Source organism: Epinephelus lanceolatus, chromosome 1, assembly GCF_041903045.1.
Source record: "Epinephelus lanceolatus isolate andai-2023 chromosome 1, ASM4190304v1, whole genome shotgun sequence".
Taxonomy (NCBI): domain Eukaryota; kingdom Metazoa; phylum Chordata; class Actinopteri; order Perciformes; family Serranidae; genus Epinephelus; species Epinephelus lanceolatus.
In genome coordinates, this window is record NC_135734.1 from 32,997,671 (window position 1) to 33,015,844 (window position 18,174).

At 41.2% G+C, this 18,174-nt stretch overlaps 1 protein-coding gene across 1 annotated transcript in view; it reads right to left on the reverse strand.

The window, feature by feature from the left end:
* Positions 1–205: 205 nt before the first annotated feature.
* The window catches only part of nckap1l (NCK associated protein 1 like), a 40,755-nt gene continuing 22,786 nt past the window's right edge, over positions 206–18,174 (reverse strand). Inside the window, exons 22-31 of the mRNA XM_033627807.2 lie at positions 16,864–16,994; positions 15,274–15,371; positions 12,793–12,886; positions 11,667–11,749; positions 10,370–10,450; positions 8,523–8,616; positions 8,291–8,407; positions 7,546–7,655; positions 4,725–4,814; positions 206–764 (exon numbers count right to left, since the gene is read on the reverse strand). Of these exons, the coding sequence (XP_033483698.1) occupies positions 648–764; positions 4,725–4,814; positions 7,546–7,655; positions 8,291–8,407; positions 8,523–8,616; positions 10,370–10,450; positions 11,667–11,749; positions 12,793–12,886; positions 15,274–15,371; positions 16,864–16,994 (1,015 nt within the window). The 3' untranslated portion in view covers positions 206–647. The remainder of the gene's footprint in view (positions 765–4,724; positions 4,815–7,545; positions 7,656–8,290; positions 8,408–8,522; positions 8,617–10,369; positions 10,451–11,666; positions 11,750–12,792; positions 12,887–15,273; positions 15,372–16,863; positions 16,995–18,174) is intronic.

The window sequence follows — 18,174 nt, forward strand, 5'->3', positions numbered from 1 at the left end:
GTGCTGGCTGCAAAGTAAAATCACTGAAGGGGCGTCTAAAATTAGCAACAAGCACTTTTGGGTCTGCAAAACTGGAGTGCATCATTTAAATTGTACATGAAAAATGACTCTCATCCAGGGAGGAAGGACAGGAGGGTATTGAGGGTGGAGGACACACTGGAAATAGGAACACTTGTTGAATACGGACCAAAAAGAAAACAACTAGCATTGTTATCATCTTTATTCGTGGAAAATATGTAAGAAATAATGTTATACAGCAACTATTAATACAATAATCTATTAAAATCTTGTGGTTTCATTTTAAAAACATGCTTTATATAACTATAGGTTGGATGTTACAGAATTATTTAAGCTGATTTTAGTAAAAGTACAGCAATCGTAATTCTACACTATAATACTGGCACCATCAAAGCACGTCTAGAGTCTGTAAAATGAGGAAGGATCTTTTGTAATGTGGGTACATAAGAAACGCTGACTCACAGGAAGCATTATAAACACTGTGATGGAAAGTATCCAAGGCCATGGTTAACCTGGGGTGACTGTGCAGACTTGTGTGAATAAGACACTGAACTGAATGAAAACAAAACTACACACACATTAAAATAGTTTCTTGGATAAATAAAGGTCAGAAGTATTTAACAAAGTCTTCAGCCCAGAGTGACGATGAGGGGCCTGTACACCTCTCTGTAGGCGTTTCGGAGGAGAACATACGGGAAGCAGCTCTCCAGCATGTCTTGGCTCAAGAACGGAGACTCCTCCACAATCTGAGTGAAAAAAGTGATGCAAGTGTTAAAAACTGGAGTTACTCCATAATTTTTATTGTTAACAAAACACATTAAGAATATCAGTTTGCTTTAAGCCCATAAAGATGTTAATCTTTGTGTCACTAACATATAGTTTCCTTTGAATAATTTCCTAAAATAGCTGGGTGCTGTAGTTTTTAGCAAATGTTCCTCAAACATGAGAAAATAGTGCACTTTTTGGGGGGACTATTTTCAGCCTTGGATTAATACACGTTCGGTGTGCTGCTATACAAACTCTGCTCAGGACACACTTTAAACTGTGTAAAAAAAAGTGCTGTGATTAATATTTTCTGGGCTGGAAGCAGACCTCTGTCTCCTTTATGTTGTGTTCAAAACATTTCGCACCAGTGAATTACATGTTAATTTAATGTAAAGATGCAATTAGATGTGAATTCCTGCCCGCCAGCTCAATGGACGCAACAGGAATTATGCAAAATAATGCAAATTAAGCAGCATGAATGAAGTGAGCAGCTCGATTTCACGTCACACCCTTAATCGCGAGAGTTGAAAAATCCGAACTTCAGAGACCAATTCGCACTGTGATAGCCAATTAGCATTGAGATCCTCCGGGGATGTATGACACAGAGGACAAACTGGTGGAAATTCATTCATCTATTAAGCAATTTCACACGTGAATGTTGTGAGTTATTCATGCGATTCAACAAAAAATATTCTAGTGTTCAAACTCATGCAAGTAACACAACACAAAAATTTGTGTTAAAAACTGGAGTTACACACAACATTATTGAGAAATTCTGGATCTGGCCTGAGTCCCAGCTTACTGGGAAACTAGTGCTAGGTTGACTGGTGTTGCATCAAGATGGCTAGCATAAGTGTTAGAGGAAACATCAGAGAGATTCAGCCATACATGCCTCAGCCAGATTCTAATAGAGTGCCGCAGGGATGATGTTTTTTCCGTAGGCTGACACTGAAGTTAGCATCACACTGGTTCCCTTATCAAAAAGCCTATGAGATTTTTCCATTGGATTTTGTATTATTGCAGAAAATAAGCTCTGTGGCAAACAAACCTCTATGATACTTAAATGTTTTGTTCAACAAGATAATCTCCACAAATGAACACCATTATAATGAAGCCTAAATGCAATTGCCAGAATTATAAAGCTAACATTAGGCTGTAAACAAACTACTCTGCAGTCACATGATATAACATCACCACCACAACAAGGCTTAGCTCAGTGTGATGATGTTCTGTAGTCTCATTTAGCCACTTGGTAGCAAACACCTTTTTAAAACACATAAAAGCTTCAAAGTTTACGAGTGGGGTTTTTACTGAGGTATCTATGTCGTAGAACAAAACGTGAAATTCTCTTAAGCTTGTTTTAAGGTTCCAGGTTTCTTTGCCGAGGCGGTATCAAAGTCTGGGTTTCTGTTGATATGTGTGTCTCATAATAGACAGTGATTGGCTGTCATATCAGTGACCCAAATTAGCTTGCCTGGCCTACGTTTGAATAACAGACTTTAGGGAACTGCATAGACGTCACCCTACTCAGTAGAGAAATGTAAAAGCACCTCTCTGGAAACCAACTCTGCAAAGAAGCAAGTCAGTATGGTCAAGGTCAGACATTTTAGAGGACATAAAGATAAGAAAAACACATTTTTGAGTGAAGGGAATCTTTAAGGCAGCAGGACATTGTATGCGAGATTGATTCAAACTAAAGTGCCCATGTTCATCCTAATGAAGCAACATGTCACCCAGTGCAGCAGCGGGGCTTATTGATGCAATTTTAATTGTTCTGGGACAAAAAGTGGAGGTCTGTTGCACAGAGCTAAACTCACCCAATACTTGCTGATGGGATCAATTCATTGTCAGTTGAGAATCCAAAAAATATTGACTACCAGTTGTCTTGTATTATAAAAACATTTGCACCATAATGATTTTTAATAACACAAAACTACTGTAATATACAGTACAGGCCAAAAGTTTGGACACACCTTCTCATTCAATGCGTTTTCTTTATTTTCATGACTATTTACATTGTAGATTCTCACTGAAGGCATCAAAACTATGAATGAACACATGTGGAGTTATGTACTTAACAAAAAAAGGTGAAATAACTGAAAACATGTTTTATATTCTAGTTTCTTCAAAATAGCCACCCTTTGCTCTGATTACTGCTTTGCACACTCTTGGCATTCTCTCAATGAGCTTCAAGAGGTAGTCACCTGAAATGGTTTTCCAACAGTCTTGAAGGAGTTCCCAGAGGTGTTTAGCTCTTGTTGGCCCCTTTGCCTTCACTCTGCGGTCCAGCTCACCCCAAACCATCTCGATTGGGTTCAGGTCCGGTGACTGTGGAGGCCAGGTCGTCTGCCGCAGCACTCCATCACTCTCCTTCTTGGTCAAATAGCCCTTACACAGCCTGGAGGTGTGTTTGGGGTCATTGTCCTGTTGAAAAATAAATGATCGTCCAACTAAACACAAACCGGATGGGATGGCATGTCGCTGCAGGATGCTGTGGTAGCCATGCTGGTTCAGTGTGCCTTCAATTTTGAATAAATCCCCAACAGTGTCACCAGCAAAACACCCCCACACCATCACACCTCCTCCTCCATGCTTCACAGTGGGAACCAGGCATGTGGAATCCATCCGTTCACCTTTTCTGTGTCTCACAAAGACACGGCGGTTGGAACCAAAGATCTCAAATTTGGACTCATCAGACCAAAGCACAGATTTCCACTGGTCTAATGTCCATTCCTTGTGTTTCTTGGCCCAAACAAATCTCTTCTGCTTGTTGCCTCTCCTTAGCAGTGGTTTCCTAGCAGCTATTTGACCATGAAGGCCTGATTCGCGCAGTCTCCTCTTAACAGTTGTTCTAGAGATGGGTCTGCTGCTAGAACTCTGTGTGGCATTCATCTGGTCTCTGATCTGAGCTGCTGTTAACTTGCGATTTCTGAGGCTGGTGACTCGGATGAACTTATCCTCAGAAGCAGAGGTGACTCTTGGTCTTCCTTTCCTGGGTCGGTCCTCATGTGTGCCAGTTTCGTTGTAGCGCTTGATGGTTTTTGCGACTCCACTTGGGGACACATTTAAAGTTTTTGCAATTTTCCGGACTGACTGACCTTCATTTCTTAAAGTAATGATGGCCACTCGTTTTTCTTTAGTTAGCTGATTGGTTCTTGCCATAAAATGAATTTTAACAGTTGTCCAATAGGGCTGTCGGCTGTGTATTAACCTGACTTCTGCACAACACAACTGATGGTCCCAACCCCATTGATAAAGCAAGAAATTCCACTAATTAACCCTGATAAGGCACACCTGTGAAGTGGAAACCATTTCAGGTGACTACCTCTTGAAGCTCATCGAGAGAATGCCAAGAGTGTGCAAAGCAGTAATCAGAGCAAAGGGTGGCTATTTTGAAGAAACTAGAATATAAAACATGTTTTCAGTTATTTCACCTTTTTTTGTTAAGTACATAACTCCACATGTGTTCATTCATAGTTTGATGCCTTCAGTGAGAATCTACAATGTAAATAGTCATGAAAATAAAGAAAATGCATTGAATGAGAAGGTGTGTCCAAACTTTTGGCCTGTACTGTATGTTGAGATATAATAAAGCTGTTAATACATTTATACTGCACTCCAGTGTGGGCTGAGATTTCTGTATTCTTGAGATGTAAAAAGAAAACCCTCTCCATTAATTTGAAATTTTACATCCACCTTAATACTAACTGTATAGGGTTTATAAGATTAAATTCCTTTGTTGTTAATCACTCATTTCTTAGTGCTTTAAAGATAAGGACTAAGCCATTATAGAAGACACTGCGGGCATGATGACTTATTACAAAGAGGAAAAAACTCAAGCTTAAGGAAGGGTCATAGGTTTTCCCATTAGTCTCATAAACCCACTTATGTCTTGTTGTAAATCTGAAAATACATTTTTAGTATTGTAATGGGAAGCCTACCATGTGCAGGAGCAGGTAGATGGAGTCTCGGTTTTTGCTCTCCATTCTTTCCACATTTTGTCCCAACTGAAGCAGAGTGGAGGAGGCCAGCTGTGGAATAACACAAAGTTAAAAAAGATCAAACGACTGGAACGTTTTTTATACTGTTGGACCCGACCTCAGCTGGGGCAAAGGTTGGCAGTGTCTTGAGAAAGCTCTTAAACTGAAATACTGTCAGAGTGATGTGCCCAAGAAACAATTTATCACTCGTCACATGCCTGTTAGGTTTAAGGCTTTTCTAAGATTCTTTGCACCATGCCATCTGTGCATTCTGTGAAACTATTTATTAAAGGCCCAGTGTGCAGGATTTAGAGGGATTTATTAGCAGATATGGAACATAATATAATAAGTACATTTTCTTTAGCATATAATAGACTGAAAATAAGAATTGTTGTGTTTTTGTTACCTTCTACTGAACTGTTTATATCTACACAGGGAGCAGGCCCTCGTCCATTAAGTCCTCCATGTTTTTTTCCATGTTTCTACAGTAGTTTTTTTGTGTGGTTTTCTACGTAAAACTGCTTTATTCAGTGTTTTACTGGTTTAAATCACCAGGTCTGTTTGCTTTATTTGCAGATAATTCTGCTCCCAGTAAAACCCTCCTGAACAATGAACTCTGAAGGAATACTGACAGGGAGTAGTTGTAGCTGGTTGATCAGCCCGATCTCACTCACAACCTATCAAAGACTGCCGCTGTGTCAGTGGACTTTGGTGGCAGACATCGACGCATAGAGGCACTCTCAGCTGCAGTATGATACACACCGGGCAGCGCCTTTTTCTGATGCTGCAGGCAACCATCATAGTATAAAGTGCGTGAAAGTCTACATAGGGTGGGTGGGAGAGGAGTGGGGCGGGTCAAACAGAATCCAGACTTTCACCCGGGAGCTCCCAGTCTGTTTCCCATGTGAAATGAAATGACAGTTGAGTCATTTTGATAACAAGTACAGTACAGTGGTTCCCAACTGGTGGGTCGTGGTCCAAAAGTGGGTCGCAGGTCTATCATGAATGGACTGCAAGTGGCTGACAAACATATCAAGGTTATATATATATAAAAAAAAAAAAAAAAAAAAAAAAAAAACCCACACACACTTTATTTTTAAGTGCAGTGAATTTCCAGCACAGAGTTTTTATTTTGAAGTATCGTTTCCTGCTGTAGTGTGAGTGACTAACGGACAGCAACTTAACAGAGACAGCAAATTAGCTTGACGACATGGCCAAACCCAAGTATGACACCAGATGTATCACACTGTGTGGACCTTGAGCTAGTGATTGAGGGGGAGTCTTGACCTCATGGCTGTACCAGTTGGGAACCACTGTGCTATGTGTAGCATGCTAGTGATGTTAGCAATATATGTCACGTGATGTTACGTTACGTTAATATCAAATGTACTCTTTTAAGCCGAACCATGATGTTTTTTTCCAAAAACACGCTTTTGGTGCCTAAAAAGAAAAAGTAAACCTGAAAGTAGTGTTCTACCTGTGTTGTAAGTTTATTTTGAAAAGAGACTTTATGCACGTAACAAGTGGAAACTGTACATTTCCCATGAAAACGGAAGACACAATAGCTGTGTTCGAAACCGTCCACTCACTCACTCACTCACTCACTCACTATTCCCTATTTCGTGTTTACTATATAGTGCACTACATGGGGAACGACTGAACGAGATTTCGGACACTAACTGAAATTTTCTGAATGTTGCTGCGTCAGTAGCTGTGCCGCATACTCCTGTGACGCCAGTGGACGCGTCGAGCAACATGTAAACAAACCGGGCGCTTTGAGGATGATCAAACTGTATGGTGGTTGTACTTTTTGTCAATAAATTGTTGAAATGTCAATGGTGTGGACGTTTGGTTTTGTCAGCTACGGTTGTGTGTCTGCATTGTGAGCTGTAATAGCCCACGATAGTACACGAGCTACAAGCTACCTGGCTCGTGCGAGCTAAGTGGCTATTGTTAGCTCGTGAGCTAACGTTACCGGCTAGCATCCTATTCGTTTCTTTTCTCTTAGCGGTTATTCTTCTTCTTCTCCTCTGGCAAAAGACGACCGCATTGCATTGTGGTATACGGGAGTAAAATGTAGGGTACATTGTTTGTTCACTCACATTTGCTGTGCACTGTGGGTATTTTATAGTCCACTATATAGTGAATGAAATTAACCACGGAGAATTCGAACAACACTACAAAATGGCGAACATACTATACAGTGCACTATATCCGTGATAGGGAGCGATTTCGAACACAGCTAATGCGTGTAACAAGCATACAATGACACAATGGTCCTGGGCATCCAAAACTAATGCAGGAGAGATCCTAGTGCATCATAATTTGATGTGTAGGGCCGCTGAGCAATTAGTATGTGATCAGTATTTGGCAAGTTGGAATGAGAGCATGTTGGCTAGATGCCACTAAATCCCCCCCTACATCTACACACTGTTCCTTTAAGTCACTGCACCCTGACCTTGGTATGAAGGATTTCCTTTTAGAGCCCTTGTTACAGGATGCATGTGAACTTTTCAACTGACTAGTGATTTTCCTTTCTAAGACTTCAATTCTTAGAAGCTTGGTAAGGTTAGCTATCCAGTATTACACACAAAATGCAATCACTAGAGAAAAATACAATCTTGTGTAGCAGAATTTAGATTCACCAAGGTCAGCATCAGGTAAACCCCTGAGGTTCATCTTGGGGGTTTACCTGTATGAAATACCGGATGTGTGAAACCAGAACATTTTATCTGACCCTTTTCCATTTTAGTAAGAACTTAATAAAATGTTTTCCACTCACCAGGAGAAACTCCTTGAGGTGCTGCTCTATGTTCTTGTTCTGAACAGTGAACATGGCAGCAGCCAGCTGGTTGATCGCTGTAGCTAAACAGTGTATGTTGTTGTTGTGGCCTGAGAAAATAAAAAAATAAAAAAAAGACACAAAATACAACACTGGCACACAGAGAGAACATAAAGCATGTCCTGTAACTTAAGCCACAGAGAGGATGTTTTCATTGGCCCAACAATTAGAGAAATTTACCCAATGATCCGTAACACTGAACAGGAAGTATACTGAGCGTACTTCCTCAGGCTCACAGGGTATATCTTTCTCTAACATGCCAATGGAAAACAGAGACAAAGAAAATAATCTGAGACAAACGCCACCCTGTGCTTTGATAGAAATCTAGGCTATTTGCTTTTAATGTTGCAGTCCAGGCTCGGAGCCAAGCGGTTAGGGTCAGCAGGGCCACATGCCAAGAGTAACTGTATCGATGCACGTCAGCCGAACTTATCTGTAAACAAAAGTCCCTCAACAGAAACGTGTTTCTCATTAACCAACATACTTTGTTTTGAACCGCGTCAGTTGGACTGGAAAGTCTGATGCACAAAGATGCTAATAAGCCTAATGTTTCAGGGTGGAGTACCTTTTCTTTTACACTCTATCAGCAGCTGGTACGTAATGACTGGAAGAAGGAGCGATTAGTATTTGGTTGTGGTCTGGCAAGCAGTTTGTAGCAGCTGAAAATGAAAGAATCAATATGCACCTCCATGCTCTCGGCTGTAGGAAGAGTTGGAGTCCAGCGCCAGAGTAGGCAGGGACACAGCGATGTACACCAGCAGCAGACAGGACAGCTTGTACTCCTCATCAACTGACATGTTGTCTGCAGAATTTTTCAAAGAAAAACACTGAGTGATGAAAGAACACTCTCTTTCCCCGATGATGATGCCATAGGATCAAACTGTGCACAGGAGTGGCAGTGCAAGTTTTAGTGTTACCTGTCTGCATATTGCTGATAGCTGCGACGAGGGAGGGATCAATATCACAGTTCAATCCTGCAGCAGAGGCCAGCTCAAAAACACTTAGAGTCACCTGTAAGGTCATTAAGCATTTCATGAAGTGCAGCGAAAATAGGCAGTTTAATGGGACAGTTCACAGCAAAATCAAAATTACACACTTTTCTTCTTACCTGCAGCGCTATTTATTAATCTAGATTGTCGTGGTGTGAGTTGCAGAGTGTTGGAGATATCGAGCATAGAAATGTCTGCCCCCTCTGGAACATAATGGAACTAGATGGCACTCAGCTTGTGGAGCTTAAAGGGCCCAATAACATATGTGAAAACTCAGCAGCAATGTCTCTTTCCAGAAATCATGAGCCAGCTACTCAAGAGAATCCACAGACCTTGTTGTGAGCAGTTTCATGTAGGAACTATTTTTTTTTTCTTCAAAACTACATGCGCCAACCGTATAACCTTGTAGACGGAAGCATCCATTTACACATAGACAAGAGGCTTGTGCTCATGACAGCGCATGATGTGAACATTAATGACGTCCTCCCCGGCTGAGCTGTGACGTTAGCTAGCTCTGTGGTGCTAGGTGAGCTGGCATTAGATGCACGCTTTCTTCTGTGTGGTGATACATTTGGAAGGTGTAGTTCAGCACACAAAAAAATAGTTCCTACATGAAACTGCTCACAGCAAGGTCTGTGGATTATCTTGAATCATCACAGCATGATTTCTGGAAAGAGACATTGCTGTTGAGTCTTTCAAATGTATTTTTTTGGCGCATTGAGCACCGCAAGCTGAGTGTCATCTAGTTCCATTATATTCCAGAGAGGGCAGACATCTCTACAGCTGATATCTCCAACACTCTGCAACTCACACCAAAACAATCTAGATTAATAAATTCCACTACAGGTAAAAGGAAAATATATATTTTTGATTTTGGGGTGAACTGTCCCTTTAATGCTTCTGCAGCAAAGATGTGCATAATGCAGACATGAAGTGTAATTTAAACATAATGCACCATTTAAAATTTCATAATTCTGTTGCATTTTATTGCTGAGAAACACCACAAACACACAGTGAATAGGATGCTGGTGTGTACTTTTGTATTTCATGTAGCAGCCCCAGAAGTGATATACTGTATATGTAATAACACTAAATCAGTGGTGGGTGCCTTTGTCTTGACACACAGGTTTTGATCTGGCCCTATTTCTGGTTGCATGCATGGTTGGCCCGTCTGGGCAGAATGTTTCCACTGATGTGGTTTAGACTGCAGAGCTGCAGTGGCCATCAGAGTCTCTCTCACGGAGGCATGAGGGGGCTGCTGACGTCTTTGGGGTTATCCTGGCCCCGGCTGTGGCACGGCTGTCATGCCTCAATCAGAGGCCAGACGTAAGTAAGGGAGGGGGGAGTTCATGAGTCACAGTCACATGGATTGCTCCAGAGGGAGATAAGGAATTTAATTTGGTTGGTACTAGAGTATAGAAAAAGGCTTCTCTGCTACTCTCCCACTCAGATCGACTGTTGCACACTGTCTATTGTGCTACATTATATTCTGCATTCTTAACCTCTGGTGGCAATCAGTCAACTCCCCAAAGTCTCAAATGTAAATATGTTTGGATGAATGTAAATACAATAATATGCCTTCAACCCAAATTCTCCCACAATGAGTCGGCCCTGTGAAAATAAACTGTTAATATACTGTTGATAAACTGTGATTGGATGATTCATGCACAGTGAGAGCCTGATTACTGTACTGCAATTCCTCTGTGGAGACTCAACATATGGATGCTGTTTTTACAGTGTAGCTGTCATACAGCAGTGTACAAGCTGTGCTTTACCTTGATGTCAGTTTCAGGAGAGATGAAGTCTCTCAGGCACTCGATGGGCCCCATCATGTACGGGCAATGCTTTTTCAGGACCTAGATTATAGGATGACACAATGTTACTGAGATCATACATGATGAAGGAAAGACATTATACAGCAAGTGGTCAAGGGCAGTTTTCTTCTAAACTAGTTTCAACTTTGAGGAAAAAAGGAGACGATCTTAGCTCAAGGTCCACTTGCTCAGTTTTCCCCTTAGAGCTTTCAGCTGCACAGTTTGCTCGTCCGTCATCACACAATCCAGATAAGGAGCTTCAGTCACATGACAGCAGGTCAGGTGGTCGTATTTAACTTGTGTATATAATGACTGAGAAAACTCGCTGGTGAAGACTGTGAGATGCAGCTGAAAGCTCCATAAAAGCTGAATCTGTCCTCCTCCAAAATACGACCACATACATCATTTGCACAAGCAGCTTACTACAACCCATATTTACGTTACTGTTATGAAGCAACTTCTTGTGGCCATAGTAATTATGAAGGGAGCAAAGGAGGAAGTCAGGTGATGTAGTAAGAGCAGCAACAAAATCCGCATAGGGAGGAGGTCAGGGTTGGTGGATGGGTCTAAAAGCACAGGACTTACATCCACATAGATCACTGTTCGTGTCCTGTGTGTAAGTCACATGACATTAGTAACAAATGTGGTGTAGCTATGATCTTTTTTTTTATAAACCTAACCAATGAGTTTTGGTGCAGCTGTGACAGTTTCATTCACATACAACTTATTCTGTCCTCTAGGTGTGACACCAGTAGGAGAGTTATTTTAGAAAATGTGAGTGGGTGGTTGTAGCAGAAGGTAGAAACAAAAGGCTCATGTGGTTGTATGGGTTGGAGGACTTGTTGCAGAAGCTAGTAATGAACCTTGAGGATCTTTTTTAATTTTATTTTTTAAACCACTTTTCCCCAAGGTCAAGAAATTTCACTCTTAATTTTAACTTTCCTAATCCATAGAGCATCACAACCTCTTGTCTGTTGTACCTACACTTTATTACAAACTGTTTCATCACAGTATCAGCCATCTAAGAGATTCATATTATCAGAAAATCTTGTTGGCACCCAGACGCTTAGTGGGTAGAGATGGCATCCCATATACGAAGGCAACGTCTTTGTCAGCAATTTAATTCCGGCCTGTGGCCCTTCGCTGCATGACATCCCCTCTTTCTCTCCCCCTTTGATGCTAAGCTAATAAAGGCAAATAAGCCAAAAAACAAAACCTTAAAAAAAAAAAAAAGAAAGAAAATCATGTTTGACATTACTTCTTTCAGACAGTCCTGTGCCATCGATCTGAAGGACAGGATCACCCCGATGATCGTCATCCTCTTCAGCACATTGTCTCCACCTAGAAGTGCACGTGAAACACATCAGAGTCTGTATGTGAAGCAGTAAAGCAGTCATATGTGACTGGCTGCTACTGTATTGATTTAGGACATGTCATCACTGGGCAAATTAAATTACCATTCGGAAGTGTCTGACAGCTCACTCGGTTATTTGCACTTGAATTAATTTCTTTATACTACTCTGGGCTTTGAGAAACAAAAGCCCTGCTCTACTAGAGGTGACCAAGTAATAAGATTATGTGATTAGGTTTTTATGAGCTTTGTGAACTAAGGGATCTAGAAAGAAAAATGAGCATCAGTGTGCTGATGAATTTGTCATTATAGGCTCAAAAGAAGAGATCAGATGTAGATACACCCGTTCATTTATTAAATTAGCCTTCACATAAAGGTATTTTAAAAGTTTTTTCTTACATCTTTCTCTTTCTAAAAATACTAGCAGCAGTTCACTACACACACAGAGATGTTTCCAGCTTTGCTTCAGTGTCCACACACACTTCTCCTAATGATTTAATAAAAAAGATAATACGTGAGTGTTCGCCTTATGGATCAATGGGCTTTTGTTCCTGACTGACAACACCCTGATGATTTGTAAAAGATGTGAAATAAAGACAATAGGTAGAGCTCATTCATTTCTCTGTCTTACTTAATTTATTTTTTGCATTTATTTACTCTATTTGTTTGTCTTACACCTGACCATGGTGTCTGCAAGTGCTTACAGGAGTTCATTCTTGTCATGTTAGCCTGAAATAATAAGTGACGTACAAAGAACAGAGTCCTACTGGCTGACCAAAGACAGATACATGTGTGTCAGTCAGTGCAGACATGATAAGAGTTTCTGCTTAGAGTGATTCATCTACAGCACTTCTCCTTGGCTTCTTGTTATCGCTCCACTTCTCTGTCGTCATGTTCCTTTCTTCAGTTTGTGTGCCACCTAATCTCCTCCAGTCTGAGTGCTCCACATCTACACCTTTTATTAAATCCGTCCCTTTTTAACCCCCTTCCATTCCGTCACATCTCCTCCCACGTTCCTCTCGCCACTTCTCACCTGTCAGCCTCTTCTTCAGATTGGCCATTTCCTCTGGCTTCTCAAAGTTGTTCCTCATCTGTACCAGGATGTCCATGTTCTCAATCACCAGTTTCTAGCAGAGGACAGGTGAGATAAGTGATAAACCACCTTCAGGTGGGAGCCATGATGGAGAGAGGTCATAGCTTTGACAGATCAATCTCTCAGTAAGTTCAGAGCTGCAGCGGCGTGGCTCCACACTTCAATCAAAGGTGTCAAAGTGGGGAGTCTGACACAGTACAGCAGTAGCAACAGTTATAAAAGAGGTACACGCGTTTGACAAGATAAAAGGAAGCTTTGAAGCACAAACAATGTTTCCAGATCAACAAATTTTGTGTGTAAATTCATCATATTAGATTAAAATTCACTGGAGTGATTCTTGAAGGAAACATTTACATGCTTTACTACTGCTCATAGATTTGACTGCAGTTTTGTAACCTACACATCTTGTATTAAAAAGTTAAGACCTAAATCTGATTTTTTTGGGCGCAGAATGTTTACATTATAATATGTCATGCAATAAAAACGTAGAATGTATAAAGCAGTGTATAAAATAACAGGTTTTATATTTGCATTTGCTAGAAAAAGAGATCTAAAACCAAGCCAAACCTGCCTGGCTGTGTGTACTTCCTGCTCTGGCTGTGCATTGCTGCCCAGGCTGTAATAATTGCACTCTGCCTTAGTCATTTGTACAGCTGAGTAGCCACTGCCATGCAGCACTGTCTGCCACAGAAAAACAGCTAACTAGACAGCTAATGCAAGAGAGCCAACAATATCAAGTAAAGACTAGCTGGTTAGAAAGCTAGCCTCAACTAAAACTTAATTAAACAGTTGGTCTTTCTCTAGCTCTTACTTGTAAATAAAAAAAATATATATCCATTTTGATAATTTCACATATTTACAACTCATTATGTTACTCTGGCTACCATCTCAGGTTTTTGATTCTACTGGAATTTATACGATTTGGAGCCGTTAAGCTTCCTTCAAGTCATATATTTAAATGTATTGAATCACTGTGGTAGTAGTAATAGTAAATTAGTTTATGCGATTGATTCCAATGCAAACATATATATATAGTAAATAAAAAGACAGAAAAAAGACTATTCCTATTAGCTATGGGTTGTAAATAATAAAAAAAAAATGTATGTTCTTAAATTAACTAGTTAAAATGGACATAAAAGCTAAAAGAATGCAATTCAATTTTCTCCTGTGTGTCTTGAAGACTATTCAAAGGCAGAGCACAGTAGCCTATCTGCATATCTTAAGTATAAGACCCTGACACACCAAACTGACGGTCAGCCATCAGATAATGTCGGACCCTGGGTGAGCGTCTGTCACCTGAGTTTTTGCCACGTGTTCCGCACTGTTGGCACTAGTCAGCTCCAGTTGGCCAATAGAACACCTTGGTGTGAGAAATCACTCCCACTCCTCATTGGCAGTTCTGCTCAGTGCACGAGAAGAGAAATGAAAGTGAGGAAAGTAAACATATGAATAAAGTAAGGCTATTTTTTAGCCTTATAGCACTTCAGCTGAAACATCTCGTAATTGATTGTGTTTATGTTTGCTAGCGCATGGTAAATATTATTTGTTACTGGCTCACCTTTTTTCCCCTTTAAGGGCAGTGGCCTTGTGGGTAACCTGCGAGTGGGTGACGTGTGCTTTCGTGTACGTGGAGGGAAGCAGCTCTCTCGGGGTGTCATGGTGAAGATGGCAGGTGGCAAAGAGTGATGATAATCAGTAGAATTAAGTGTCTAGATAAGCTCAGGGCCACTATTAAACCTCATTAGGAAGGCCATGTTTATTGTCTTGTGGTGAAGACTGCAATAAAACCATTGTTGGTGAACGGCACCCGAATGCCTCGCAATCCTTCCTTCTGCAGAGTCGTCCGGACCGCTACAAGCTAGTTACCAGCTAATAACTAGCCAAGCTGTAATTAATGTTAATAAGCTAGCATGTTCCCAGCCCTGGTAAGCTGTCACTGAGAGAGGTAACAATCATACTGTGTTGTTAATGTGCTAACTGGCTAACAAGCGTCTTGAATCTGTCCTGTCGGTCTTCTGGTTTCCCATTTTAAATGACAAATACAGACTATTGCCACCTGCTGGTGTTGAGAGTTAATTTCTTCTAACACAGTGGCAGAACGTATGTGCTAGCTGGCCAATGGCGAAGGCTTCAAGTGCAGTTTTTTGGCTGAGACACAGGCGATGTGAGGCGACACAACAGTTGGCCTTCATCACCACTAGTTCTGTGATGTCAGTTTGGTGTGTCTAGGGCTTTAGGCTTTTTTTGGTGTTAAAATAATCAGGGCACAAAATGAAGGTGTTAAATTTGGGGTGGGTTTTCTCAGCTACACTGCTTCTGATGTTTCTTCTCAGAAGGGCAGCATCTCCCACACACTACAAACAACTACTCATCAAAGCAACCCAGGTGATTCAGCAGGCCACTGATTGCATCATACTTTACCTTGAGCTCACTGACTTGAGAGGTGATGTGCCACATCAGGTTCTCACTCAGAAACTTCAGGCCATATGGACCAATTAGCTCCGCCAGGGCCTGTAACTCTGTTAAGGGTGTGATATGAATAATTAAAACATCATGATTGGAGATGAAATGAGGGAGCAGATTGATGCTGACGTCAAGCAGCCAAGCTTGTTTACAAAATTGCTCAACAGAGCCGAGCTCAGGTGGAGCTGTATTGTTTGTTTCCAGTAGTGTGAGCCTAATACAAAGCCTGACTCTGTACCAGTGACAATACTAAGAAAGGAAAATCATTTAAATTTGATTTATGAGTGTTGCTGAATCAGTGACAGAGAGACAACTGCAGCTATTAGACCTTGCACTCAGCTCGACATCTCTGCCTGGATATGGACGGATAAGATGTGTGTGGTTAAAATTGGAGGTGGTTAATGGATCGGTGAGTGAATCACCGCGAGGCGCGCACATACCTCACTAAGGAGTAAATATAGACAATGATGATGACATTGGGCGGGGGCGTCTGTTGAAGTGCGGTGGTCTCCAAGGTACCGTGTATGTGTGCAGGCCTTATGTATGCATCTCTATAATGTTTGAATGAGGTCTGTAGTGGAGAGGATGTAGCCATAACGCAGCCATAAGGAGGTCAACTGCTCCTACAAGCATGGAGGCAGAATGGGAGGCTGTGTGGAGGAGAGACAAGTGATGCTGGAATAGTTACGAGGCAGGGACGGAAGAGCGGGGGAGATGATAAGCATTACTGAACTTTACATTAACCAGGCAGTGTCAGAATAAACTGCGTGACAAGCAGCGTGAAAGAAAACACCACACACCACCATAATAACAAGCTCTACATCCTCTTGAGCAATAAAGCTCCCTCCACATGTGGTGTCACAGGAGCGAACAAGATCTGCGAGTTTTTGGAAAGAGCGAGTCATGTCTTGGATCCGTGGGACAAGTGATCATTAAACTTCAGAGTACAGGTACAGGGGAAACTCTGTGATTCTGTCAAGTGTAAAAACATGTGTCTGCAAAAAGTGGATCTCTCTCACTGACGCCTTTTCTCTCTTGTCATGCAAAAGTTCTCACGGAATAACGTGTTAAAAACTGTAGGTGTTTGTTTTTTGGCAAACTTTTCTCAGATAAACTAAGATTCTCCATAACGTGCAGTATTTTGATAGTAAATGACACAAATTTAGTGGACAACATGGACAAGTTCACATTAAAAACCTCTCCAAAAGTTGGAGTTGTTGCTATGGATACTAAGCTCTGCATGTCACTGATGACTGTCATCTGAATTCATTTATCCAACGATGCAACATGCAATTAAAGTCGATGAACAGCTGTATAAACTGTACACTTCTGCAGCTGTGTAATACTTGTCTCCCACCTCCTCAGTCACTCTCTATTAAAAGACAGAGGCGAGGTACTGAAAGACAGAGGTGAGGTAACACTTCTAACTTATTTAATAGAGCTGTGAGCATTCATCCAGCTAAAATGACAGATGAACCTTACAGCTCAAATTGACATATTGATTTATGCTACAGAATAAATGACTGTAATAAAGCTCTGGGGCCCAACCTGCTATATCTGAAAACTCCTCTGCTCTGAAACTTGGCTCGTTGTCAGTAGTCTGGTTGACAAAGCAGTGCATCGTGGGACAGTGAACGATGAGGGAGTTGCTTGCCTGACGCAAGAGACTCTCCAGGAACCTGAGATGAAGGAAAAACAAACAGAACTTAAGTTCCTCAGCCTTTACTCAGCAGATGTTTGAATTACAGAGAGAGTGAAAGTGAGTGACAAAGAAAAGGGGTGAGAATAACGGGACTTACAAAAATTGGTGCAAAAAAAAATCAACAGAATGGAGGAAATTCAGTGTTTGATGTTCAAAATTTTCTGGCAGAGGACCCTGAAATCCCCCATTTCACATGTGTGTCCCCCAAATGTTGAAACAAAACCCATACCCTTGAATATATGCCTGCATGATGCTTCCTGATACGTGATGTTTTGTCATATTTATTCTGTCATTCAATTTTCATGAGTTTGTCAGTCAGTTTGTTCCTAATGACTTCATATTATTGATTTCTGTGTCTGTTTTAAGTTCTGTTTTAGACGTACCCATGTATTGGGGTCCTATGAAATATTTTCACCCTTATATCACCTATGCAGTTTAAATAGATGGAGTTCATGTATGCCATGAGTCCTAACTTAAAGTATCACACATTGTTAGAAGGGTAGCAGGCTTCCAGGATGTGCACTGGATTTTGAAGCCAATTTGACATAGTGGCCAAACCATGTAAGTACACTTCAGGTCCATGACATGATGCCATGGGGCCCAAAGAGACTTTTTTTAGACTTACATTGTGAAAGAGACATCTGTTAATCAGTGAATACATTTTTTTGAGCATCACAACTCCTGCAAAATGAATTGTTTCACTATCTGGATTTGATTCATTTGGTCCAATAATTTTCTGAAAGTCTAGAGGAGCCATGCGATCAGATAAATTTTTTCCCATTTAGTGGAAAGCTAAGCCAGAGGTAGCTGGCTCGCCGGCCGAGTAAGTATGGCTGCGGCTGGAGCAGCTATGTGACTCATCCACCATACCTACACATCTGCCCCCTTCGTCCCTTTGGCCTACAGGCAGAGATACAGTTAAAGCTACAGACACATTCCATTTGTAGCGTACATGATACACCCCTCTAAACTGCGCCCAACACTAGTACGAGACAAACCCATTACACTTACCCTTACTTTAACCACCTCACTTTTAACCAATACTTCATAGCCTGCTAAATGCAAACTTAGCATTTTCTTTAAGGCTTCCACTTTGAGACATGTATAGCTGCAGACAGATTCCATGGGGTTGATGATGTTGAAGTCAGGTATTTTAA